This window comes from Sapajus apella, unplaced genomic scaffold (assembly GCF_009761245.1).
Source record: "Sapajus apella isolate SASKATOON/1434 unplaced genomic scaffold, GSC_monkey_1.0 scaffold25, whole genome shotgun sequence".
Lineage (NCBI taxonomy): Eukaryota > Metazoa > Chordata > Mammalia > Primates > Cebidae > Sapajus > Sapajus apella.
This window is the reverse complement of record NW_022436965.1, coordinates 10524074-10551568: the sequence shown is the minus strand read 5'-3', so window position 1 is coordinate 10551568 and position 27495 is coordinate 10524074. Positions and strand designations below refer to the sequence as shown.

At 54.2% G+C, this 27495-nt stretch overlaps 1 protein-coding gene across 2 annotated transcripts in view; it reads left to right on the top strand.

Annotated features, from left to right (window-relative positions):
• Positions 1–12990, top strand: part of QSOX1 (quiescin sulfhydryl oxidase 1) — a 43134-nt gene extending 30144 nt beyond the window's left edge. The window contains exons 8-13 of one of the 2 annotated variants that reach the window (XM_032291243.1): positions 1176–1305; positions 4624–4746; positions 5574–5721; positions 9075–9254; positions 11238–11578; positions 12309–12990. In XM_032291243.1, coding sequence (XP_032147134.1) covers positions 1176–1305; positions 4624–4746; positions 5574–5721; positions 9075–9254; positions 11238–11578; positions 12309–12317 — 931 coding nt within the window. In that variant the 3' untranslated portion in view covers positions 12318–12990. Of the gene's footprint in view, positions 1–1175; positions 1306–4623; positions 4747–5573; positions 5722–9074; positions 9255–11237 lie in introns of both variants that reach the window. The other variant, XM_032291242.1, reaches the window with a different exon arrangement.
• Positions 12991–27495: the final 14505 nt, after the last annotated feature.

Here is a 27495-nt window from a genome sequence, read left to right as displayed (position 1 = left end):
GAGAGGTGGTGTGATCATTATGGTCATTCCATCATGATGAATGATCATCGTAATGGTCGTGTGATCATTACGGTCATGCAAACCGTTGACGTTCTTGTAATAGCTCAGGCTGGTGTACATGCCTGGCTCTGCTGGGCGCCTTCCCTGTGTTACCGCATTCAGTCATGGGGCCACTTCTGGAGGCAGAGCACTGGAATGGAGGGGTAAACCAAGACCCAAGGACACCAAAGTGGAGCACAGAGGAGACCTTGCCCTGAGGGGGAAGCACAGGCAGCCACAGTGCTCACCCTGTTAGTTGCCCATATGGGCTCTTTCCAACCTCAGGATGTAGCGGGGGCAGGAGCCATTCATGTATTTTACAGTTGAGGTGACTGAGGCCCAGGGAAGTCAATGGAGTTGCCCAAGCTCACAGAACTAGCTCATGGTCAAACTGAGGCCAGAACCCAGGTCTCAAGAGACAAGGGAAGAGGCAGCCAACCTTCTCAGCCCCTGCCACCAGAACCCTGAGCCTAGACCCCAGCATGATGAGCCTGGGGTGGAGCAGCCAGTGTGGAGTCCCCGGCCCTTCCCTGAGGGCTACAGAGAGGTGTGAGATGGGCCCACCTGAGTGAGACATGAGTCTGGCAGCTGTGAGCACGTCAGCCCTGAAAGAAATACAAGCCCTGCTGCCCCTCCTGCCCCCACCCCCCATTTCCCAGCCTTGGTGGGCAGCTAAACCCTGGTCTTTCAGAGAGGGCCCAGTTTTCCTAGAGGCATGTGGTGTGTGTATGCACCTGCTGGTTTGATTGTGTCTGGGGGTCTTGGCTCAGAGCTAGCTTGATTAGTGAGTTGTGGGAGGGGCTGGCTCTGGGCCTGGAGAGAGAAAACTCCTCCTCTCTGCCAGGAGCTGCTGAGAGTTTTACATTTGTGCTTTTGTTTGATCCTCCCAGCAACTTACCCTTGAGCAATGTATTATTATTCACATCTTACAGATGAGGAATCGAGGCTCAGAGAGATTAAGTAATTTACCCAAGGTCACACAGCACATTTCTGGCAGAAGCAAGTGGTAATTTACAAGACTCTGTGACCATCAGCAGTGTCCCTCCTCTTCTCTCCCTTTAGCCCTGGGTGCTCCTCCCAGCCCCTGCCCCACAGTTAATACCCCTTTCTCTCTCTACCTCCCTCTGGGTCCTCAGCTCCAAGATCTACATGGCTGACCTGGAATCTGCACTGCACTACATCCTGCGGATAGAAGTGGGCAGGTTCTCAGTCCTGGAAGGGCAGCGCCTGGTGGCCCTGAAAAAGTTTGTGGCAGTGCTGGCCAAGGTGAGCAGGGCCATTGGCGCCCTTGTCTGTGCAATTCCACGGATGGTCCGAGTGCGTTCCTGTAAGCTGGGCACCCTGTCAGCCTCTCCCTCCAGAAGTCCATGGTCTGGCTGGACACCTGGACCCACAGCTCTCCCTGTCCACCATAGGTGCTGCCTTCCAGCCTCAGCCATACCCCATACCAGCCCCGCACTGCCAGGGACAGCCCTGCCCCATGCAGTGGGATGGGTGGGTTACAGGGTGCCCCCCACCTGGGGATATTTCCGGCTGATTTGGTGACTGTGGCTCTGCCTGCCTGAGTCCTCAGTCAGAGCCCCAGTGTGGCTTCCCACCCGTTGCCATGGTCACTGGGAAACAGGACCGCTGGGCCACCCTGGTGAAGGAGAGGATGCCATTCTGCTATTCCTTGCTTCCCGCCCAGTCTCACCCCGATCCCTGGCCCTGACCTTGCCTTCCTTCTTGATCATTTCCCCGGGAAGGTGGCTACTCTGTGAAGAGTAGCTCCTATTTACTGAGGACCTGATGTCTGTATAGGATTTCATCTTCTTAACTACTTTGCGAGGTGGGTGGTTTATTTTGTCCATCCCCATTTAAGAGGCCCAGGGAGCTCAAGTGGGATGCCTTTGTTCTGCCAACCTGGAGGTGTTCTGCTCAGGCCTTGAGCCTGCGCTCCTTCCTCTCTGAAGGTGAGAGGTGGCTGCCACTCCCTCTCTGTGCCCTTCCCTCTGGTTCCAGATCCTGGCCAGTGCAGCCCTGCTGGAAACCCGGGACTCTGCTGCTCAGTACTGCTGAGTCAGACGTGGCTCTGGGCGCTTTGGGGTTGGCTGCAGGCTCAGCCTCCCCTGGCCCTGGGGCCCGGATCTGAGCCCACCCTCCCCCATGCAGTGCAGGCCTGCAGGAGGCTGGGCCTGCCCTCGGGTGATTTGCGCCCCTCCTTGGGAACTTCCTGCCACCCTGATCCCTCCTTCCCACCTCCCTGTTCTGGCCCCTTGGTTTGGTCACATGCATGCGTGGTGACATTGAGAGAGCCTGATGGGGACGTTTCAGCCGAAGGCTGGACAGTTGCTGGCCCCTCACGGAAGTCCCACGCAGAATGAGCCCTTGTTCTTCAGTCCATTGCCATACTACAGACCTTTCCTCCAAGGCTGAGAGCTGCTTGGTCCTCACAGTACAGAGGCCTGGGGTCGACAGCCTAGAGACGCAGAGGGGACAAGTCCAGAACGGTCCCACGTACGGTCCATTGTCCTGACCCGTGAAGGAGATCCCCCAGCATACTTTCCGGCATGCCTCAGACACCCCACCACCCTAGTCCAGTGCCCTCCAAAGGGGTCAGCCCAGAGAGATCGGCTTGTGTGCTGCTCGGAAATCTCAGCTGTGCGCAAACCTGCCATTTTCTTTGGCCCCAGTGGGGCTGTTTACAGTCAGTATGTGGGGAAAGAATGAGATCTGAGCTGGCAGAGTTACCCTGTCTGTGCCTGCTGAGCCTCCGCCTTCAGCAGGGACTGGGAATAGGCTTGAGAGGAAGGTGCCTGCCCTGCAGAGCCAGGGCTGTCAGAAACGACAGGGCTGGCAGCGGTGGGGAGGACAGAAGGAAGCTGGGGTGCCCAGCAGTCGCAGGAGAGGCACCTGGGGCATGGGCCTGGAGACCCTCTGTTTGGGTTTAGCCCGCACAGTCCCTGGGGGCTGCAGAGTATTCTGGTCCTCACCTTGCCTCGGTAGCTTCTTCCTGAATAGGACTGTCAGGATCAGGTTTATCTCTAGCAGCTACCATTTCTTCAGCCCTGCTAGTGCCTGCAGCGTTCTTTGTCTATCAGCTTATAATTGTTTCTCAGAACAGACTCCACAGCACGGCTTCTAGTATGAACTTCATATCACTGAAGATGAAACGAAGGCCCAGAGAACTAAAGCAGCTTGCCAGGGTTCTCCAGCTAGTGAGGGGCTGGGCATGGGACCACACCCACTCTCATCCAGCCCATGCCCATTATCACCAAGTGCATGGTGCTCGTGGGCCCGAGCGCCCAAGGGTGCAAGCGCACACTCTGCTGGCTCCCCCGGCAAGCTGCCAGCCCTGCGGGTGCCCGGTCAGTGGGGAGGCCCTCTGCAAGTCCTGCCGGTGCTCCCCGACCTGCCTCTCCCAGCCCGTGCTCTCTCTCGTGAGCAGCTGGCAGGACCGGCCACTGGGTGGCGTATGGGCACCAGGGTTTCCTTGCTCCCGGTTGTCCAGAGCGCCTTAATTCATCCTTCCTCTGGCACCATCACCTTAGAGGGCGGAAGTTTCCGAGTGGGGATGATGGCGAAGGTCGGTGAGAAGTGCTGACTCTAAGCCGTAAATCTGTGTGTGAGTCCCAGAGGCCCGCGTGGGCTCACCACGAGGGCACATGTCAAAGGGTGGTCTTTTCCGGCCACTTCTCGCCCTGGGGGAAGGTGTCCAGCCTGAGGTTTGATAGGAATATTTATTGGCTTTCTCAGAGGACTGGCTCTGTTAGCAAGCTTTCCTATTTCGTTACCATTCGTGTCTCCGGCAACCTTCTCCTCTCAAATGTCCATCTTTGCTTTCTTTGCTGCGAGTTTCTCAGGGTCCAAGTCCCCTCGGCTGGCCTCTGTGGTTTTATCCGACGAGCTCGCTGCTGCGCGCCTCTCTCCCCCGCCGTCCGCCCCGTGTGCTGTGCATGCGCACACACGTACCCACGCTTACATCCTCCTCCCTGGAGTCCTGTGGTTTTCGAGTGCTGATACTAATCAGATTTGAGTTGACTTATTGTCAGAGTAGCTTTTCATGCTCCTCAGAGACCACTGGGAGTTACCATCAAGGTCTGGATCTCGGCTGGGAGCCCCTGGCCTGGCTGGTCCTCACTGGCAGCCCACAGAATCCAAATGAAAGGTCTTGTGCCCACCTAGCCCAGCTGGCCAGCCGGTCGGCAAGTCAGCTCTATCTGAGGACCACCCAAAGACAGGACCGTGTGGCCCAGGGCTCCCAGCAGCCCTGGCAAGAGGCACAAGTGCTCCCACCTTCCTCCTAGTGGTGGTCGGGGTTGGGGGAGCTGCACAGGAGCTTGAGGTCTGAGAGAGAGACCCCCAGCACCCAGCCCCACTTGGAGCTAGTGCCTTCCCTACCCCATCCTCTAGCCTTACCGGGTGCCCCAGAGCAAAGGTAGTGCAGAAGTCACATCTGTGTCTCAGGTAGAATGTTTTCCTGGTGGTTTTGGAACCTTCCATGAAACTGCCCTGGCCAGCGTCTGCGTAGCTTCCTACCAATGCAGGACAAGGAACTTGGGAATTGCTTTTCACTCTCCAGCTTCCACTTGCTCCTCCCCACAGTATTTCCCGGGCCAGCCCTTAGTCCAGAATTTCCTGCACTCTGTGAATGAATGGCTCAAGAGGCAGAAGAGAAGGAAAATTCCTTACAGTTTCTTTAAAACTGCCCTGGACGACAGGAAAGAGGTGAGTCTGGGAAGCAAATGATCTCTCCATCCTCCATATTTATGAGAGTGCAAGGGGTTAACCCTGTGCTCTCCGACCTCCTTCACCAATTTGCACTCAGGGAGTCAGTGATCTTGGTTGGGTCCTTCCATTAATAATCAGTAAATTACTGTTGATTGAGCTTTCTATATGCACATCTCATTTAATCCTCATAATGTTAGTGGAAGGTAGATATTCTCCCCATTTAGCAGATGAAGAAACAGTGCTTAGAAGAGGTTCAGCAACTTGTCTGTAAGTAAGCAACTTACTTACAGCCAGTAAGCTTTGGGCTGGGATGAAAACTTGGTGAGACACCAGAGTTTTGAACAGCTGCCCTGTCTGCCTCTTGGCACGGGGTGCTGCTCAGCACGGCCTCCCGGGCCCTCTCCAGGCTCCTTCTGGGCTCCTGCTCATGCTGCTGTTTGCAAATGTGGGTCATTGCAGCCAGCCAAGGTGTAAAACCTTATAGATTTACAGGCTATCAAATTGCGAAGGGACCTCAGAGATAACCCCCTTGTTTTATTGGGGGGGAAGTTGAGGCCAGAACAGGATGCAACTTGATCTGTGTCACAGCTTTGTGTGTGTGTGTGTGTGTGTGTGTGTGTGTGTGTGTGTGTGTGTCACAGCTTTTCAGATCTGCTGCTGCTTCGGTGGGTGGAGATGGTGGAAGGGAAATGCCACCTTCAAGGCGATAGACTGAGGGACCTCACCTGTCTTAGGGCTGTGTCTCCCACAAGCTTCCTTTGCCACCTCTCCTCCCATCCTTTTCCGTCTCCAGATGTGCACTCACACTCATGTGTGTCCCTTAGGGAGCTGTTCTTGCCAAGAAGGTGAACTGGATTGGCTGCCAGGGGAGTGAGCCACATTTCCGGGGCTTTCCCTGCTCCCTGTGGGTCCTCTTCCACTTCCTGACAGTGCAGGCAGCTCGGCAACCTGTAGACCACTCACAGGAAGCAGGTACGTCCAGGGCCCATTCACCCCACTGCGCCTCCAACCCTGCCCTGTTCGGCCCTGCAAAGGGGGAGGGAGCACAGCCACTCCCTTGAATTGCCCCACTGGCCGCCAGCCCACAGAGGATGGGGAGAGTCAGCCTTGGGGCTCCGGCAGGATCGCTGTTTGTGCAGGTAGCCCCACCCGGCCAGAATGGAACCCATCCCAGGAGGGAGCAGACTTTGGGAATTCACCCAGTCCTCTCCCGGGCCCCTGAAGCTTTGGGGCTAAGGCCTCTCCCTGGCTTTCTTAGGGCTTATAGCTTGCTTTGCTTTCAGTTTTCATGGAAAATTTGTGATTCTATTTTTGAATACTCTTAATGAAGAAAAAATCATGTGTATTTCACAGTTTGCATAGCTGTACATGGCAGGCACTAGGAGTGATTTTATTGCACTTCCCACTGAGAAACAATTTCCTAGGGGAAGTTAGGGAAAGACATTTCCCTGCTGCCTTGTATCGCCCACAGACTGCACGGCGGAGAGAAGGAGGCGGGGGTGAAGAGAGGGCGTGCTCGATGCCGTTGGGAAGGGGCCCAAGGCCTCACGGGGTGGGCTGAGGGGTGACGGGTGGGTAGGATTGAGGAGCATCCCAGCAGAGGGGGCAGCCTGTGCAGAGGCCTCCTGTATCAGAGGAACTGCCACTCAGTGTGGGAAGCCGGTGTGGATGGAGCATCTCTACCATGCCAGCTAGTGCTGCAGGTACCGGGGACACAGCAGCACGTGGGACAGGTCTCTGCCCTCCCAAGGCCAGTATCTGAGTGGCAGGGGACAGACACCAAGAGATGGTTTCAGCCACGATGGCGAACGCTGTGAGGAAGACAAAGCAAAGCAGTGCCGGAGCGGGTGCTGTCTGGAGCAGGGACTAGGGGAGGCTTCCCTGTGGAGGGCCCCGTGCTGGGACCCATGCGGAGAGGAGGAGGCAGTGTGGGACATCTGGGAAGAGAGCCTCCCAGGCTGTATTAGTGTCCTCGGGTCGCGCTGACGACTGTGTAGGCTGGGGGCTCAGACAGTAGACATCTGTCGTCTCCGTTCTGCAGGCTGAAGTGCAAGGTGGAGGTGTCGGGGCTGGTGTCTCTGAGCCTCTCTCCTTGACTGGGAGCCGGTTGTCTTTGCCCTGTGTCTCCCAGCAATTGTCCCTCTCCCTGTCCTTCCTGCAAGGACACAGTCCTGTCGGATTAGGGCTCACCCACCTGACCTCATTTTACCTTCATCACCTCTTCAAAGTCCCTGTCTCCAAAGATGGCCACATTCTGAGAGGCTGGGGATTAGGGCTTCAACATAGGAACCTGGGGGGACATAATTCGGTCCATAGCACAGGCCTGGGACCAGCAGGTGCAGAGGACAAGCCTGGTGTGTGGGCAGCAGCGAGAAGAGGGCGCTGTGGCTGGAGGGAGAGACGTGAGGCCGCAGAGAGAAGCCGGGGGGCGGAGGTGGGCACTCGTGGGCTGGGAGGCCTTGGTGAGGGCAGGGTTTGGATGTTGGTGTTGGCATTTTGAGAAACCACCGGAGAGTCTAACAGGAGTGACACATGGTTTCTAGAGAGATTCTAGAAAGGTGGAGGGTGGGCTCCTGTGGGGCAGGGAGGGCAGGCCAGCTGAGGAGGAAGCTGCAGAGCTCGTCCAGCAGTGCTGGGGGGGACTAGGGTTGTCACTGCCTCTGGAGGAAGCGGTCAGATTTGGGGATATGTTAAAGGCGGAGCTGAGGGACTTAATGAGAGATTGGAGGAAGGCTGTGTGGGAGGCAGGACTCGGGTGGACTCCAGGGTTGTGGGGCCTGAGCCCCGGCGGATGGTGGTCCCGTGAGCTGAGGAGTTGGGGGCGCAGGGTGGGAGGGTAGAATCAATAGTCTGCTTTGTGTCCATAGACCTCCCAATGGAGGTGTGCACGGTTAAGTCTGGAGCTCCAGGAGAGGTGCAGGATAGAGATCAGCTTTGTCATTGTTGGTAGCATCATAGCTCAAGCCATGGGACCAGATGAGCTCCCTGGTGGGGAGGTAGAGAGGAGTGCTGAGGACTGGGCCTTGGGGCATGCAGCATTAAACTACCAGCAAAGGAGGCTGAAAGGGACAGGCTGTGGCGATTTCAAGGGGGCCCCAGAGTGCAGTGTTTGAAGATGGAGGTGCAGTGTTCAGAGCCATGCTGCTGGAGGCAGCGCAGGATGAGGACATCTGGAGCAAGGCCGTGTCCGTGGCGTAGTGGAGGTGATGGCCTGGTTGAATTTGGCTGACGAGAGACCAGGAGGAAAGATGCTGGATATAATACGCAGGAACTGGGGCATGACTGGGTTAGAGGGGATTTCTTCATGATCATCATTTTCCCCAGTTGGAATGATCCCTTATCAGGGGAGAAATGGAGGATGCAGTAAAGAAACATTAACGGAAGTGAGATCCTGGAGGAGGTGAGGAGTGGGGCGGCCCAGCAGCAGCGGAGACAGAGGCTGAGCACAGCCAGGGCTGGTGGTGAGGCCTGGTGGGTGGGAGGTTGCGCCTGCACAGGGTGCAGAAGACCAAGCCAAGAAGGCAGAGGAGAGAGAGAGAGGCAGGCATGGGCTGCTGTGGGTCTCACCTTGCCAGGAGCGACAGAGAGTAGGGTGCCAACATCCTGCTGCGTGGAGGGGTAAAAGCAGGAGATTGGCTGCTGAACCTGGGAGCTTTGCAGTAGAGAGAGGTTTGGAGGCCCCCGCCAGCAGTGCTGGAGCCCGGGCTGAAGGGCTTGGGGGGGCGCATTTGGGGAGGAGTGGTGTCCTCAGCAGGGAGCCTGGAGTCAGTCAGAGCAGGAAAGTGGGGCTGGTTAACAGGCCTTTGCTGATGCCAGTCCAGAGGGCCCAGTGGGCCGGGGTGGAGGGACTGGACGGGGAGAGTGAGAGAGACGGAGGCAGATGGGGACGTGTAGCGAGCTGCAGGCCGAGGAAGGTGAGGCGTGGCGGGAGCAAGTGGGCGGGCGGGAGGGGCAGAGGGAGGGGCCTGCAGCTAGGGCAGTGGCCCTGTGGCCCCTGCTGACCTCTCCCACAAAGTGTCACAAAGAGACTGAGTGCCCCGCCAAAGAGTGTGGACTTTGTCCTGGGTGTGAGTGACAAGCGCCCAGTTGAGTGGCAGGGAAGGGCGTCTGGGTTTGGGAGTTTGGGGGGGATGGGGTCTCCTGTAAAGTGACCCTGGCAGGTGGAGAAGTAGGCAAGGGGATACTGGGCCTCTCCTAACGTAGGCTGGAGTGCGTGTGCAGGGGTGGCCGCAGCAGGGCAGGGGAAGCAGGGCCGCCTGGGGAGGCACCGGCAGTGGGGCTGGCAGCCTGAAGGGCTGGGGCATGGCATCTCGTTTCCCCTGCAGCCAAGGCCCAGGAGGTCCTCCAAGCCATCCGAGGCTACGTGCGGTTCTTCTTTGGCTGCCGAGACTGCGCCGGCCACTTTGAGCAGATGGCTGCTGCCTCCATGGACCAGGTCGGGAGTCCTGACGCCGCTGTCCTCTGGCTCTGGTCTAGCCACAACAAGGTCAACGCTCGCCTCGCAGGTGAGGAGGGGGTGGCCGGAGTCACCTGTGGGGGATGAGGGGTGAGGATACTTTGGTGAAGGGACACGCATTGTCCCCTCAGTCACAGCCCAGCCCCGGTTTCGGGATGAGGAAACCGAGGCTTTGGCACTGTAAGACCCTGGTCTTCCCATGCCATTGCTGACTCTTTCCTGCTCGGGGCCCCTCTCTGGCCTACTGGGGTCCCTCTCCTGCCTCTTCTGCTCCGCCTCTGGCTGTTGGCCGCTTACTCAAACTGACAGGGCGGAGGGAGCTGGGGTTCCCCCTCCCTGGGAAGGGTCTGATGAGAGAAGGGGCTGGAGGAGACCAGGTCCTTCCTGGAAACACCAGGCACCGGTTCCCAAGAAGGGGCCTTGCCCTCCGCATTCCCTCATTTCCCTCATTGCGGTACTTCCTTTTCCTCATGCGCAGGAGTCTGATGGCTCCAGGGCGCGGGGTGGGGAGGGAGCCATCTGTGGACAGGAGGCAGCCTGTGTGTGGGGAGGGAGTCTCGCAGGTGGCTGTGACAGCCTCCCAGGGGTGGGAGACAGGGCGGAGCCGAGGTTAAAGGAGCTGAACGGAGCAGGTGGTGGTGCAGGCGCCTGCACTTGGTCGTGGTCTCCTGGGGCCTCCTTGTGAACTTTGAAAGGAAGACACATGCCTGACTTCTCCTTTTCCCTCCCCGGCCCTGCTCCTCCCCTGCCACCAAATGCTCCATTTGACCCTTTAGCCCCTTGACCTAGGCAGGTTCCCAGCTGCCGCTGGAGGGCCAGGAGCTGGGGCTTCTCCCTGAGGGGCCAGATGCAGAGCCCTCCCCTCCCCTCTCTGGTGGGGTCCTTTCAGAACAAACTGGTAATTAGCAGGCACAAGCTGAGAGCCCTCCGCCAGGCCTGACCACTGTCACTCATGGCTGGACCCGGGACTCTGCTTGTTGCCCCCTCCCCAAAATAACCATTCTGACTTGCATGCCACTTGCTGCTGCTCCTGCTTCCTTGCAGTCAACAACTCATCCCCCTATTAAATCCTTTAGGAGAGGTGCTTCTGCAGAAGGGATGAGCCAATGCATTCATTCCCTGGGCAACACTGGGTGAGGGGCTGGCGGCTGTGGCTCACCCTCTGGGACTCATCCAGAGGGTGCCGAGAGGGCTGGCCCCACCTGGGGTACCGACACCTGCAGCCCCAGCAGCATCCTGACTCTTCCAAGTGACCCCCGGTTCCCCCCCACCAGCCTACCCTTTGGAGCCCGCCCCTGCCCCAGAGGGCTGCTGCTGGGTAAAGGCGAGCACCTGGGGATTGCCATGAGCAGCTGACTCTCGCTTTAAAACACATTTTTTCCACTGGGCAAGGTGGCTCACACCTGTAATCCCAGCTCTCAGGGAGGCGAGGCGGAAGGATAGCTTGAGTCCAGGAGTTCAAGACCTGCCTGGGCAATATAACGAGACCCTGTTCTCCACAAAAAGGAAAAAAAAAAACCCCAAAAGACACACACACACACAATTTTTACCTTGAATTGACAGAGTGACATATCTGCACAGTTCGTGATTTGGAAAATTTCAGAAAAATGCAAAAAAAGACAAACACAAGCAGACCAACCAGACTGCAAAACAGATCACAATTATTCTCGCCCTTTCCCATGTCTGCCTCCGGGGTGCAAACTCCGTAAAGTCCACAAAGCGGGACAGTGGATCTGGCCAACACTGGGGAGTGGCTGAGATGCCCGGCACTCTTCACGCTTCCCTGGGAAACCGCAGAGGGCTGGGGCTGAGGGGTAGGGCGGGTCCACCGCCTCCTCCAGGCTGCCATCTGCTGAGCTCCCAGTGTGGGCTAGTGTTTGCGATCTGGATTTGGTCCTTTCCCCTCCTCTGGAAGGGCAGTGACAAGCCCTTTTTACAGGCAAGGAAGCTGGCATTCTGAGTGGAAGAGTGTGGTCCGGGCTTTTGGGTGGGAACAGTGTCACCGCCAACCCGTGTACGCTTCCTTCTGCAGGTGCCCCCAGCGAGGACCCACAGTTCCCCAAGGTGCAGTGGCCGCCGCGTGAACTGTGCTCTGCCTGCCACAATGAACGCCTGGATGTGCCTGTGTGGGACGTGGAAGCCACCCTCACCTTCCTCAAGGCCCACTTCTCCCCAAGCAACATTGTCCTGGGCCTCCCTGCAGTGGGCTCAGCCCCCCGGTGGGACGCACAGCGTGTGGCAGCCGCCCCAAAGCTGGCGATGGAAGGCCTGGCGCTGGAAAGCCGAAATTCAACCCTGGACCCTGAGAAGCCTGAGATGATGACTCAACCCCCCGCAAATACCACCCCAGATGTGCCAGCTGAGAGACCCGAGGCAAGTCACCCCCCAAAGCTGCGCCCTGGCCTCGGAGCTGCACCAGGCCAGGAGCCTCCTGAGCACATGGCAGAGCTTCAGAGGAATGAGTGGGAGCAGCCACGTGGGCAGTGGCACTTGAACAAGCGAGACAAGGGGGCTGTGTTACTGGCCGAGTCCTGGGCTGAGAAGAACCGCCCCTGGGGCCCTTTGGAGGTCAGGCACGTGGGCCGCAGCTCCAGGCAGCTGGTCGACATCCCTGAGGGCCAGCTGGAGGCTCGAGCCAGGCAGGGCCGAGGCCAGTGGCTGCAGGTGCTGGGAGGGGGCTTCTCGCACCTGGACTTCAGCCTCTGTGTGGGGCTCTATTCCCTGTCCTTCATGGGCCTGCTGGCCATGTACACCTACTTCCGGGCCAAGATAAGGGCTCTGAAGGGCCATGCTGGCCACCCTGTAGCCTGAACCACCTGGGGAGGCAGCAGGGGAGGGAGCCGGCATCGGGAGCTCCTCCAGCCCCCGACCCCGTTCCCTCCCCTCCCACCCCTTGCTCCTTGTCTGGCTTAGAAGTGTGGGATATTCAGGAAAACCAGTTGCTCCAGTGAAGCTTCTTAGGGCTGCTAGGACGGAGAGCTCCTTTGGCACAAAAGACAGGAGCAGGGTCCAGGTTCCCCTGCTGTGCGGAGAGGGCAGTCCCCGACAGCGGGCATGGGCGGTGCAGTCCCTGGTCCCTCAGCTCCACATTCCTGTTTTTCAGCTTATCTGAAGTCCTGCTTCTCACTGGAGCCTCAATCTCTCCTGCTTGGTCTTGGCCCTAAGTTGGGGCAAATGAAGCTAGAGGAGGGTCCCCTGAGCTGGGTGGGCTGGAATGGAACCCCTCATTGCCTGCTGGGGCTCCGCCCACCCCGCTCCCTTCCGGACAATGAAGAAGCCTTGGCACCCTGGGAGGAAGGACCACCCCGGGCCAGCCTCCAGCTCCTCAGACCTCATGGGTGGGTTCTGGTTTCAGGGTGGGGTGTAGAAGCTTCTGGAAGTCGTGCTGGTCTCCCAGGTGAGGCAGGCCGTGGTTGCTGGGCGGTAGGGTGTGAGTGGCTTGCTTGGCGGGGCCTGCTCAGGTGGTGGCTTAGGAAGGAGGTGGGTCTCTAGTGCCTTGGCCCTGGCTTCGCTGCAGGAGGTGGCTGCTTTCGCTTCTCCCCATTGAGCTCTGCCCCCTCTGAGTCTGGTGTCTTGTCCTTTCTTGTTTTGGTCTCCGAGATAAATGCTCATCTTTGGAGGGTACTGGGTAGAAGTTGGGGAGCAGAGTGTCTTCTCTCTCCAGGTTTCGCCTTCCAGCGTGCAGAGGTTAGGTCTGGGGGAGGCAGTGCCGCACATGTGCTTGATTGCACACTACTCCCTGCTTGGGAGGCGTGTGGAATAAACTATTTTTGTTAAGGCAGGCATCGGTGTGTTCTTTAACTTACTGCTTGGAGACCTAGTGTCCAGGTCTGGACAGAATGCACAGAGACCAGCCCCACCAGCAGCCCCACTTGCAGCCAGACTCGGTTTCGCCAGCCCATGCAGCTCCTGGCCACAGATGCCCATAGAGCTCCCTGCACCTCAAACCCCACAGCGGCCTCATGCACTGGGACAGGCCTCTGGATGTGCGCTCTGCCACTGCCTGCCCCCACCCTCCCTGAGAACTCCTGCCTCGGTGCCCCAGGCTGACGAGGGAGCCAGTCTGCACCTGCCTACTTGCAGCTCCTCCTCCAGGAAGGAAGGGCTTGTCTGAGCTACGGGGCTGGCCACTCGGTAGGGAGGAGTCAGCCAGGATTAGAGAGCCTGCCCTTAATCCGGCCTGCTGGGTTTTACAAGGATCAGAGCCGCTGATAATGAACCTCATTAAGGGGGAGCAGGAGCTTCAATCCGATTTGGGGTTTTCTCTTTGACATCTTCACTCTGCTCAGATGGCCTGGGTGCTGTGTGGAGCAGGTGGGATGCCAAGGCCGCTCCCGCTATGGGACAGCTGGGGCGGGGGAGGGACGGCAGTCTCCCTGAGTGTTTCCCGACCTCTTTAGCTGCAGTGCTTTGCTGGGCTCCTGGGGGGATCCCCTCTCTGTGCCCTGCTCCAGGCACCCAGTGGCTCCATCATCCTGGTTGGGCTCTGCACCTCACCACCTGCTCCCCTTGGGCTGGCCCTGGCTGGGGGCCTGTGGGACAGGCAGGAGTCCAAGGTCAGAAGGCAACCCCAGCCTGCAGGAGGGTGACAGACTCCCAGGGCCAGCAACCACTGTGCCCACTGGACCAAGGCCACTGAATACGCCTGCCCCTCAACCCCCCAGGGCTCCTCTCCCAATGCCAAGTGCAGGGGATTTCTGTGACCATATTTCTAAAGCCGAACTCAGTTACCTAGAATGAGGGCTGCGTTGGAAACGCTGTCACAGCAGCAGCCCGGGCTCCCCAGTGTGTGGCTCAGCCTCCAGGCCCCGGGAGTGCTGTGGACCTCCCACCTCACAGCTGCCTGTGGCAGCCGAGCCTCGTTCGCCCAGCCCCAGCCCCTCTGGTTGATAAACGGGTGGGCCTCCTCGGCAGCGCGGCTGCCTTTCACCTTGATTTCCCCTGGGCTCTCAGCAGCATCGATAAACCAGCCTCGGCCACCAGCTGGGCCCTCCCCCACCCAGTCTGCCAGGCTGGGAGCTGGGGCTCGCTGAGTCTTCAGTGCCCTTCTGATGGCTTCTCTAGAGGCCCCCATGGCAAGAGAGGGTCCCCAGGGGAGCCCTGCAAAACAAAGGCTCCTTGTCTGGGGCAGGACAGAGAACCTCACCTCTGTCTGGCATGTTACCTACTGGGAGCTCAGGAACAATTTCCTCAAGGAGACAGCGGCGTGGAGCTTTGAAAGACCAGTAGGTGTTAGCAAAAAAAGGGAAAATAAGGAGGGACAGTGGGTGGGGGGTTACGGGCAGAGGAGAAAGCATGTGCTAAGTCAGCAAACAAAAAGAATGAATTAAATTCTGAGAAAAACTTTAAAAAAGTGTTATTAAGGATTTCTGCAATGCTGCACTGGCTGGAAACTGAAGATAAAACAGATGTGGCCCTGCTGCTGTGGAGCTTCCATTCCAAGGACAGGTGTGCTGAGGGCTCTGAAGGAGAGAGGCCAAGCAGGGAGGGTGCTGGGGAGGCTTCTCCCAGACCTGAAGGATGGGAAGCCAGGGAGTGGGAGGGGCGGGGCTGAGGGTGGAGGGGCCACGGAGGTGGTGTGGAGGGACTGCAGCCCTGAGGGATGCTCCTTGCAGCATTCTTGGAGGTCCAAGAGGGGCCTTGGTATGGGGTGGGGGTGGGAGGACCCCTGGCACAGTCTGTCCTCTGGGTGTAGGGGTAGAGGAGAGGGCTCCAGGGGACCCAGCCAGCCTTGACCCTGGAGGAAGGGCTCAGAGGGAACCCTCAAATCTGGGCTCTGGGTCGGTGGGGGGTCAAGTCCAGCCCTGAAGACAATGGACTCTGAAATCTGACATCAGGTTTGAGTCCAGCTTCCAGCACTCACTGGCTTTGTGACTTCAAGCAAGTTAACTTACTTCTCATTCCCTTGTCACTACATCATTGGAGATAAACTACCCACCTACCAGACTCTTGTACCACGCTGGGTAAACAGTAAGTGCTTAATGGTAGCCCACTGCTCAGGTCGTGTCACCTCCTGTCTTAATACCCGAAAACTCAAGGGGCTCCATTGTGCTTAGGCGGTGCCATTCCCACAGGTATTCTGTGAAGGGTGTCTAAGTGGCAAGCCCCAAGCCACCCTGGCAGGTGCCACCATCCACAGCTGAACTGAGGTGTGGAGTGGAAAATGCCTCCCCACCCCCATGTGCCACAGTAGTTACGATCTCCCCCATGAGATGGGCTCCTAAAATGCCCGAACTGTGTGTGCTGTTGGAGTATTGATGTTTACAATTTATTGAACTTTGCGCTCATTTTAATCTCATTTAATCCTCCAACAACACTAGATGAAGCAGCAGAGCCTTAAAGAGAGTGAGAAACATCCCATCCCCTCTACCCCCACCGAAATAAATACATTTGCCTTATTCTGCCAAATGGTGAGAGGTACATCTAGGACCTGACCCCAGATTCCACCCCGCTCAACCCCGGAGCTGCAGTCTCCACACCTTCTAACACATATGGTTCTGCTTCGTGTCCTGTTCCACTGGAAGAATCATAGACTTTCCCGAGACTTTATGTGGTGCGCTGGGGGCCAGCCCTTCTTCCCTCCCACGGTGGCACTAACCACCCTTTTCGTCTTCCAGATTGTATATCTGGTGACTGCTGCCATGACTAGAAGGCCATATGGGGTGATTTCTGGAGGGTATCTGTTGTGTGTTGGTGGCAGGGAGCGGGGAAACCCTGAAGGAATCCACCTTTTCCAGAGCTCTCGCCCCATTCCCTGCATTGAGGCCGAAGTGCCGTCTGGGGTCCTTGTTTTTAGGCCTGGTTGTTGGAGGGGAGGAGACCGGGCTCCTGCTCCTGCCGCTAACCAGGCTGGGCATGACCCTGGCTTAGCTCATCTGTGAAAGGGGGGCCGCAGATTTAGCTTGCAGGTCCCTGCTAAGTTCTTCTCCCTCTTCCTGGGATTCCCATCCATGTATTGGCAGCCCCATGCAGAGCAGAGGGGAGAGGTTTTCCCTGCAGGGCCTTCCAGAGAAAGGATTCTTGGCCAAAGGAAATCACAGCCTATATGATCAGTGTCCTGATAGAATCCCGGGCCAGCTATGAAAGGGGAGAGCGCACACCAGCCTGACAGCCTTGGGGCAGAGTGTCCCATAGGCCTCCGCACCCCATCACTGCCTCATTCTCCCCCAGGTGCCAGGAAAGCTCCAGGGTGGACCCAGCATCCCTCCTCTTCCCCTTCAACACCCCTTTCACCCCTTCCCCCCTCCTCCTCTCCTCTGAAAGGAAAGGCTGCTTCTTGGGCAGGGCGATAGGATTCCCACCCCTAGCTTTAAGAACTAAACCAAACTCCAAGAAAAGCAATTGAATCTTCATACCCGACTCCTGGTCCCTTCTCAGGCCTGCTGTTGTGCAGGACAGAGCCCTGGCATCAGGTGTCACACCTGGCCACACCTGGCCCTGACCCTTGCTTTCCCTTTCTCTGCTGCCCTGGAGGATCATTCATACCCAAGAGGGCGAGCAGCTGCCCTCTCAGCCCTCCCTCTCCCACCCTGGGCCTCTGCCCTCTGCCTGGCCCCAGAAGCACAGTCCATAGACAGAGGCCAGACCATGGGGTCCCCAGTTACGGGGGTCTCGGTGACACAGTTCACTGTTTGCTACAAAGGAGGCCCCCTCTCACAGCCTTGGCCCCTGCCCTGCAGAAGAATTCCCCACAACTCACTTACCAATGGTCTTGGGCGCCAGTGGCCTCAGCGAGGGTCCGGTGGACTGCATGGCTGCCGGCTAAGTCTCTCTGGCGACCCTCACTGGCCCTGTCACTCCAGGTTTCACTGCTGCCCAGGGGGTTTGTGCCAGGCCTGGGTCACAGTGGAAGAGAGTTTGGAAGTCACAAGGCAGAGGAGGAGACCTCTGTCAGTGTGAGAGGACAAAGCGAAGGGACAGTCCATGGAGACATTGACCTTAGTAGGTGAGGACTCAGGGAGCATCTCGACTCTAGGGCTAGGGTGAGAGCCACCTGATGGCGCTGGCAGCTCCAGCTGCTGCTTTGGTAAGACTTGGTCATCTTTTTACTGAGAGAGCAAAAGCTCTTTTCCCGGGGCTGCGCATTCTTCGGGAGGAAAGTGGGCCTCAGGTGCTGCCTGTTAACCGCCCCCCGTCTCCCCTGCTGCAATGGTTTGACGCCTTTCACCTGTGTCTGCCTGGGAGCCTCTGCCCACCACGGAAGAGCAGCTCGTATTTGGAAGGGGCTAAGAATCTTACCTAGTTTGAATCTGCTCTGCATTGTCCCCATCGAGTTCTTCACCATCCAGGTTCCAGTGGTCACAGAGTTCTGCGCTGGGGAGAGAGGAACTGCTTAGCAAATGACGTTGAGAATAGTGATTATTTGGGAGAAAATTCAGGTAAGAGCCCACCTTCACACCATCAAATACATCTCAGTAGGTTAATAAGCTATGCCAAAAAATACGAGGGCAATATAATTGAATACTTCACTGTTTTTGAAAGCATGAAAACAATGGAAAATTCACCTAATGTGAGAAATCAATCTACTTGACATCACTTTTAAGAAATAAGTCAAGGGCAAGCACAGTGGCTCACGCCTGTAATCCCGGCACTTTGGGAGGCTGAGGTAGGTGGATCATGAGGTTAGGAGTTTGAGACTAGCTTGGCCAACATGGTGAAACCCCATCTCTACTAAAAATATAAAAATTAGCCAGGTGTGGTGGCACACACCTCTAATCCCAGCTACTCAGGAGGCTGAAGCAGGAGAATCCCTTGAACCTGGGAGGTGGAGGTTGCAGTGAGCCGAGATAGTGCCATTGCACTCTAGCCTGGGTGACGGAACGAGAATCCATCTCAAAACAAAAAAAAGCAAAAAAAAAAAAAAAAGCAAAATCAAGCTGTGTATTAAAAAGCTGGGAAAATACATGCTGTAAACATGGCAAAGGGCTATGACTCTTAAGCAACATACCATCTTGAGAATGAGCTAGGTCTGCATTTATTGACCTGATAAAATGTCCAAGAAGGATACATTTCTATAAACATAAGTTGCTATTGTTATAGATATGCTAATGTTTTGTCTAGAAAAAGTCTAGAATACACACCAAACTGTGAATAGCAGTTATATTTAGAAAGTGAGATTAGGATGAACTTAAGTCAGGGCTGGGACTAGGGCAACGCAAGTGAGGTGCCGGGATGCAAAAGTGAAGGCGACAGCTGACCTCAGGGGCCTGCAAGTACAGCGCCCGCCCCCCACCCCCTCCCGACAGCGAGTGCCTCAATAGCCTCGCCCTAGGCCTGGCTTTGACTTAAATCTGTTTTTGAATGTTTGCAATAAAATATTTCTTTTGGAATGCAAAAATAGCAAGGAAAATAAATCGGATTAAAGGATACTAAAGTCTGTTAAATAAAATTTGTAGGAGGCCACTGATTTGGCCTGGGCTCCTATGCTATAGCCAGCAGATCAAACCAATATGGAGTCATTCATGCTCAATGAAAGTAGTTAGAAGTATATTCATCTAAGAAGTGGCTGTCAGTTACTTACAGCAGCTGAGCTTTAGTCAATTGTAGGTAGCTGACAGATTCATGTAAGGCAATCCAATTAAACTCTGTATCCCACTTCTGTTTGCTGCCCATAAATTCTGAGTCCATTGCAGCCCTGAAGTTCCTTGAACCTGTTCTGGGTTCCGAGGGCTGTCCAATTCTTGAATCATAAAGCCAATTAAGATTTTCAAATTTGTGCCAGGCGCGGTGGCTCACGCCTGTAATCCCAGCACTTTGGGAGGCCGAGGCGGGTGGATCACGAGGTCAAGAGATCGAGACCATCCTGGTCAACATGGTGGAACCCCGTCTCTACTAAAAATACAAAAAATTAGCTGGGCATGGTGGTGCGTGCCTGTAATCCCAGCTACTCAGGAGGCTGAGGCAGGAGAATTGCCTGAACCCAGGAGGCGGAGGTTGCGGTGAGCCGAGATCGCGCCATTGCACTCCAGCCTGGGTAACGAGTGAAACCCCCCCTCCAAAAAAAAAAAAAAAAAAAGATTTTCAAATTTGTTATAATTTTGGTTTTTAACAGCGTCTATTGTAAATAAAAGCACTAAATCCCTATTGAAAATAAAGGGCCTAATTGAGAGATGCAATTTTTTGACTAACCTGTTGGCAAAGAAATTAATTATAATGATGATGATGATACCTAGTGTCGCTGGAGAGAGGGGAAATGAGATGTATCAGTTATCTATTGCTGTGTAACAGCCACTCCCATACTTAATGGTTTGAAACAACAGTCACTCATTTTGCTCCTAAACTGGGAACATGATCAGAGCTCAGCACAGAACAGCTCCTGGCCGCTGGGTGCAGCGTTTCTGGACGCAGCTCACTGGGCAAGTTGGTGTTGGCTGGTGTCCGGAAGCCCAGCTGGGGCTGTGGGAGGGGCCTCCAGTCCTCTCTCCATGGACCTCTCCATGGGCTGCTCAGACTTCCTCACAGCATGGTGGCCGGGCTCTTCAGGCTGGCGTTTCATGTCCTAGCCTCAGAAGCCACCTAGCTTGACTTTTCTGGTTGTCTGTTGGTTGAGGCTGATGTAACAGCTCACCCAGGATGCAGACAGAAAGGCCTGAACATGTTCAAGCGGAGGAACCTTGGGCTCCACCTTCAACAGGGTGTGACCGAGTTCTGGAACACCATGTGACATGGCGAACACCATGTGACATGGGAGATACAGTTGCCAGCATCTTAAGAAAATACAATCTCCCCCGCCCAGTCCTCTCATGTACTGCTAGTGGTAGTATAAACCGACACAAGAGGTGGGAAATAGATCATAATGTAATTGGTAACATATTTTTTAAAGCCTTAAGAAAGTATATAACCTTTGATCCAACAATTCTATTTCTGGAATTTATTCTAAGAAAGTCACTGAGAGTATTTACTAAGCGTCGCTACATGATAAATATTTATAATATCAAAACAAGATTAACCTAACGTTCAGAGTGGGATGTTGAGTAAATTCTGGTATACAGATTTACAGTGGAATACAATGTAACATCTAAAAATGATTTGAGGGCTGGGCGTGTTGGCTCATGCCTGTAATCTCAGCACTTTGGGAGGCCGAGGCGGGAAGACCACTTGAGCTGGGAAGTTCAAGACTGCAGTGAGGCCGGGTGCGGTGGCTCACGCCTGTAATCCCAGCACTTTGGGAGGCCGAGGTGGGTGGATCACGAGGTCAAGAGATCGAGACCATCCTGGTCAACACGGTGAAACCCCATCTCTACTAAAAATACAAAACATTAGCTGGGCATGGTGGCGCGTGCCTGTAATCCCAGCTACTCAGGAGGCTGAGGCAGGAGAATTGCCTGAACCCAGGAGGCAGAGGTTGCGGTGAGCCGAGGTCGCTCCATTGTGCTCCAGCCTGGGTAACAAGAGCGAAACTCCGTCCCAAAAAAAAAAAAAAAAAAGACTGCAGTGAGCTATGATCACAGCACTTCACAGGGCAAGACTCTGTCTCTAAACAATAAAAAATAAATACAAATGATTTGAAAGTATATATTTTTTAACCTGAAATTATTTTCACACCACACTGTTAATTGAAAATATTGTTACAAAACCAGTTCTGTATAGTATGATCTTATTTTTAAAAAAGAAAATACATATATATTAATGGATATTGAATGCATGGATGCCACTGCACTCCAGCTGGGGTGACGGAAAGCTCCTCGTCTTCCCCTCAAAGCCCCTTTTCTCTCTTGGCCCCCGCGGTTTCTTTCTCACTCCTCAGGACTAGCGAGTGCCTCTTCCCATCTTCCTGATAGGCTCCGTTTGCTCTGGCCTCTTGGCTTCTCTTCCTCTTTTTGCTAAGCCTCCACCCTGCCTCCTGGACTCTACCCTGCCTCCCCGAGCTCACTGCCTGTGGAGCTCCACTAAATCTCTGCTTTCCTATCATCTGGCCCCTGCTCACAATCTTTCAGAATCTCTTGCCCTTTCACCCGTGGGGTAAAGGCCAAATCTCAGTGTAGCACCATGCCTTCCACCAGCTGGCCCCCACAAACTCTTCTCCTGCCTCTTTCACTACAAACCACAGCCCTGTGGCTGATGACCTGTGCCACAGCAGGAAGTTCAACTTCTCTTTTGGTTTTTTTTTTTTTTGAGACGGAGTCTCACTCTGTCGCCCAAGCTGGAGTGCAGTGGCGCAATCTCAGCTCACTGCAACCTTTGCCCCCCAGGTTCAACTGATTCTTCTGCCTCAGCCTCCTGAGTAGCTGGACTACTGGTGTGTGCCACCATGCCCAGCTAATGTTTGTATTTTTAGTAGAGATGGGGTTTCACCATGTTGGCCAGGCTGGTCTCGACTCCTGACCTCAGGTGATCCACCCCTCTCGGCCTCCCAAAGTGCTGGGATTACAGGTGTGAGCCACCATGCCTGGCCCAACTTCTCTAAATCTCAGTTTTTTCCATCAGTAAGGTAGAGCCAGTAACATCCAGGCACTGGGGGGAATAGGGGTAAATAAAATAGAGGTCTCTGATTTCATTTCTGTGGCAAGATGATAGGAGGTGTGATTTGATTTGGCTCTGTGTCCCCACCCAAATCTCACTTTGAATTGTAATAATCTGCATGTGTGAAGGGCAGGACCAGGTGGAGATAATTGAATCACAGAGGCGTTTTCCCCCACGCTGTTTTCATCACAGTGAGTTCTCATGAGAGCTGATGGCTTCTCCTGCTTTGCTCGACACTTACTCTCTTGCCACCCCATGAAGAGGTGACTTCCGTCATGACTGTAAGTTTCCTGAGGCCTCTCCAGCCATGCAGAACTGTGAGTCAATTAAACCTCTTTCCCTTATTAATTATCCAGTCTCAGATATTTCTTCATGGCAGCATGAGAACGGACTAATACAAAGAGATTATAATCAGGTGAAGAAATGAACAATGATCTCTCATAGTGAGAAGGTATTCTTACAAAAGACACAAAGATCTTACTAAACAGAGAGTCTACATTTATGGATGGACAGCTTAAGATTGTAAAGATCAAAGTTTACCAAATAATCTAACATCCAATGTAACATTAATCAAAAGTCCACAAGGAATTTTTTTTAATAGAACTCAACCTTATTCTGAATTTTTTTTTTTTTTTAAGACAAGGTCTCACTCTGCTATCCAGGCTGGAGTGCAGTGGTCTGATCATGGCTCACTGCAGCCTGGAACTCCTGGGCCCCAGCGATCCTCCTGCCTCAGCCTCCCAAGATACTGGGACTACAGTCATGCGTGACCCCACCCAGCTAAATTGTTTCTTTCTTTCTTTTTTTTTTTTTTTAAGATGGAGTCTCTCTATGTTGCCCAGGCTGGTCTTGACCTCCTGGCCTCAAGTGATCCTTCTATCTTGGAGAAGATTTTTGCAGTGTCCAAGGCTACTGCTACCATCATCCTGTAGACCCCAGGACAAGCCTGCCCAGTAAGCCTGGCAGGAGATTCTTTCCTCTCCAACTCCCTTCAGGAGGGTCCAGGTGCTAAGATGACTGACTAATCCAAATGACTGCAGGTGAATGACATGCCAGGGCCTGCAGCCAGATTTGTGGTCAGCTGGCCAAGCCTCTCCAATAAGAGTAAAGAGATTCCACCCTCAGTCTCTCTGATACTAGCTTCAGTCACGGCTGCCACAGTTCAGAGGCTGAGCACCAACCCTGAAATGTGTGTGGTAAAACGAACAAATGACCCTGATGAGTTCCAATTTTCACTCTCCAGAAACAATTCCCTGCTGGCCTATTCCAGGGCACAAGTGTGAAATGCGGCTTTCATGGTGGATTACTAGCCTAAAGGAAGCTTCCACCTCCCAGGCCTGAGGGACAGAGCAGGGCTGATTGTTTCTCTCTGAAAGAATTCCTTTCTGTGTCCAGCCTGTGGCTCCAGCAACACTCCTTGTCACCATTGTCTCATTCCTGTGACTGAAGAGAATAAATGTCGTGTGTGTGTTGGGGGCTAGGGGAGGGAGGTATCAAGGAATTTCTGGATGTGTATTTTTTTTTTCTGTCACCTAGGCTGGAGTGCAGGGGTGTGATCATGGCTCACTGCAGCCTCAAACTCCTGGGCTCAAGGGATCCTCCAGCCTCAGCCTCCTAAGTAGCTAAGACTACAGGTGTGCATCACCACGTCCAGCTAATTTTTTTAAATTATTTTTTGTAGAGATGAGGTCTTGCTGTTTTGCCCAAGCTGGTCTCAAACTCCTGGACTCAAGTGATGCCCCCACCTTGGCCTCCCAAAGTGCCGGGATGACCCAGCCCGTCTAGAACATGTTTTAAAAGCTCATTACTGGAGGCCACAGTCACAGATGCTTCCAACGTGGGACGAAGTCCCCTACAGAAGTGCTCTTCCTGAAACTGTCCCCTCCAGAGGAGAGCTTTGGGTGGGCTTCTCCTGGGGGAGAAGAATTGGGGGAGGGATGGTAACACTCACAGCAAATACTGATGAGGTGCTCTGCTCTCAGGGAGTGTGGAGGCCAGAGGAGAATGGACACACGGGCGGCCAGGGGGTGTGGGGGCCCTGAGCAGCTGCCTCCTCCTCTCGGCGGTGGGGTCCAGGAGAGGTGGGGGCGTGGGGCTCATGCAGGAAGAGCCGGAGGCTTGCCAGGAGGTCAGCATGAGTGGCAAGGGTGGGGACAGTCGAGGAGGGACTAAGAGTGAGTAGGTGGGATGTGGGAGCGAAGGAACAGCTGGACTCTGTGGGCAGCGGGGCCACTGGGGTGCTTCAGCAGGAGAGGGCACCGCCGTAGGTGTTTTTTAGGAAGATGTACTGGTGAAGAAGTCTAGGCCTCAGGACCAGGTTTTTATATCCCGTAGTGCGGGACCTCGCTGAGGGGGCTCAGCTGCCCCCCACCCACCCCACCAGTGCCCCTCACCCCAGGCAGGACTGCAGGATCTGTGGGTTCCCCAGGTCTCAGGCTCCCTCACTGCTGGGCCTTTGCATGTGCTCTTCTCCCCTGCCTCCCCAAAATTCTTCCCCACCAAACTCCTGCCTGGGTTCACATGCCACCACCTCTGAAAGCCTTCTCTGGGCACCTCACCCTCGCTGCAGCCAGGCTGTCCTTCCGGTGGGTAGGCCACAGCGAGCACCGTCGGTGTCCCCTCTTTCGTGCTGAAGTTGTGTGCTGACTCCTCGGCCTTCCAGTCAGACTGTGAACTCCCGGAAGGCAGGAGCTCATTCTGTCCCTCCCTTAACTCTCTGCTTGTCACCCTCGCTGCTCAGTTAATGGCTGACAAATGAACACACAGCCTCCAGCTCCCACCGCTAAGTAAAACACTTCCTGATTTTGCTACAAGTTAACTGCCTGCTGCCCCAGGCCTGGTTTCACTCAGCATCCTGGGAAGATGAGAGATACCAAAAGTGCTTTTTAAAGGATATTTAAGTTCTCAGAAACAGTATTAGATCTGTACATGGTACACCCTTTCTGGATGTACCGAATATGCTGCTTTCTGACAGTAACCTATCAGAATGGTAAAGGTGCCTGCTCTTCCCCAGGAAATCCATTTCCAGGATCTAACCTGTAGGAATATGTGGGTATCTGTGGAAAAATATAGGTACAAGAATGTTCATGGCAGTATCTGTAGTAACTAGTCTGCCCATCAGCAGGTGACAAAATTACTGTATAGTAACATTGTGGAGCATCTAACAACCATTGAAAAATGGCAGGATAGGGTGGCTCACGCCTGTAATCCCAGGACTTTGGAAGGCTAAGGTGGTAGGACCACTTGAGGCCAGGAGTTCAAGACCAGCCTCGGCAAAATATCAAGACCCCCCCATCTCCATTAAAACAAATTGTAATTAGCTTGGCATGGTGGTGCACACCCATACTCCTAGCTACTCTGGAGGCTGAGGTGGGAGGATGCTTTGAGGCCAAGAGTTCAAGGCTGCAGTGAGCCATGATGCCACTCCAGCCTGGGAGACAGAGTGAGACCCTGGCTCAAAAACAAAACAGCAAAGCAAAGCAAACCAAATAAACCTATATACACTGACGTGACACAACTTCCATAATAGACTATTCAATAATAAAAGCAAACCAAAGAACAGTATGGATTACTGAAGCAGTATGGATAGACTGAAAACAGTAAACGTGTTTGAATTTAAAAGATACTGCTTTACGTGTGCGTTTCTACCTGTTAGGAACTTAGGAGAAAAACTTGAAACATCCATCAAATTCCTACTGGGGGTTACCTCTGCAAAGCAGAATTTTACAGTAGTGGGGGGCTATTCATTGCTACTATAGACACTTAGGTGTTTGAATTATTTGCAAAGCATGCGTATTACTTCTATAATAAAAATAAAATGGGGAAAATTTCTACTTCAGGAGAACTATCTGCTACTTATCAGTGCATTTCCAAGTCACTCACACGTGTTTGAACATTTGAATGTTAAGTCCAAGAACACTGGCAGAGGCAACCATGCTCCCATGTCAGTCCGTCCCATTCGCTCCCCGGATTTTCAGCCCCGTGCAGGCAGGGCCACGTGACCAGTTCTAGCCAATGAGATGGAAGCGAGCGCCACCCCTGGGAAGGGAAGCGATGCATGTCACTTAGCGCAGGGCTAAGGTGCTCAGCTCAACTCTCCAGTGTGCCTTCGTCTGTCTTGGCCACAAGGGAAACCACACATTCCAGATGTAAAATGTTAGTCTCCTGCCTTTTGTTATGCCACTGACATTTGGGGGTTAATCTGATGCGGCATTGTGTTCTGGCCTATTTCCGTTCTCTACTGCTGTCTGGCAAACCACCCCAAAATGTCTTAGCTTCAAACAACACACATTTACTTTTCTCATGACTCTGCAGTCTGGGCTGGTTTCAGCTGGGCAGCTCTTCTGCAGGTCTTGCCAGGGTCATTAATGTGGCTGCATTCAGCTGGCGGGCAGGCTGAAGTCTGGGCTTAGCTGAACTCTTGGGGCAGCTGGGCCTCTCCCTCCCCACCCCACTCCTTGCTCCTCATGCCGCGCCCGACCCGCGTCTCTCTCCCCACCTCCCTCCATATACTGTCTCCACAAGGCACAAGGTCTCCCTGGCAGGGTAGCTGGACTTCTTCCTCAGATGGGAGCTCAAAACTCCCCAAACTGCTAAGCAAAGTGCCAAACTTAGTCCCAGAACGGGGACAGTGTCACTTCTGGTACATTCTGTCGGTTTAAGCAAATCGCAGGCCCAGGCCAGACTCAAGAGGAAGGCACTCCGCAAGAACACTGGAATGTCAGAGATGCGGTTCATCACGGCCACCTGTGCAGCACAGGACCGTGGCCTCTTCTGAGCAGCATCAAGGGCCTACTCCACGTGGGAGAATGCTGTGTGGCACACATAATGGTGTGTAATCTTTAAGCGTGTGATCATGTAAGTGGCAACAAAATGGTGTAGAGCAATTTTTTAAGTGCTGAGATTACAGGCAGGAGATACCACACCCAGCCAGAAGGAAAAATAACTGCTTGTTTCCACCTGGTTTTGAACCAGGAATCTTCCACGTGTTAGGTGAATGGGAATACCAGTACACCCCTTCTTTTTTGTATTTTACCAAAATAATGGGCCGGGTACAGTGACTCCCACCTGCAATCCCAGCAGTTTCGGAGGCCGAGACAGGTGAATCCCTTGAGCCTAGGAGTTTGAGATCAGCCTGGGCAACATGATGAAACCCTATCTCTACAAAAAATATGAAAATTAACCTGGCATGGTGGTGTGTGCATGTCGTCCCGGCTACTCAGGGGGCTGAGGGTGGGAGGATCGCTTGAGCCTGGGAGGTTGAGGCTGCAGTGAGCCATGATCATGCTACTGCACCCAGCCAGGGCCACAGAGTAATAAGACCATGTCTCAGAAAAGACTTAACAATTTAAAACGTAGTTAAAAATCAGTTGCCCACTTTGAAAAAGCAAATATCCAATGTGGAAGCTTGGAGATCAACTCTTACTCTTATTATTTTGGGTTAAATAAATTGTGGTGGCAGGGTGGTGGTTCACACCTGTAATCCCAGCACTTTGGGAGGCCGAAGCGGGCAGATCACAAGTTCAGGAGTTCAAGACCAGCCTGGCCGACATAGTGAAACGTCGTCTCTACTAAAAATACAAAAATTACCTGGGGATGGTGGTGCATGCCTGTAATCCCAGCTACTTGGGAGGCTGAGGCGGGAGAACCGCTTGAACCCGGAGGTGGACGTTGCAGTGAGCCAAGATCAGGCCATTGCACTCTAGCCTGGGCTACAGAACGAGACTCCATCTCAAAAAAAAAAAAAAGGGGGGTGGAAAAAACGAGTAACTCCAGATGTTAAAGTCATTTCGAAAGTACTTATTTACAGTAATTTCAGTGCTAACTAA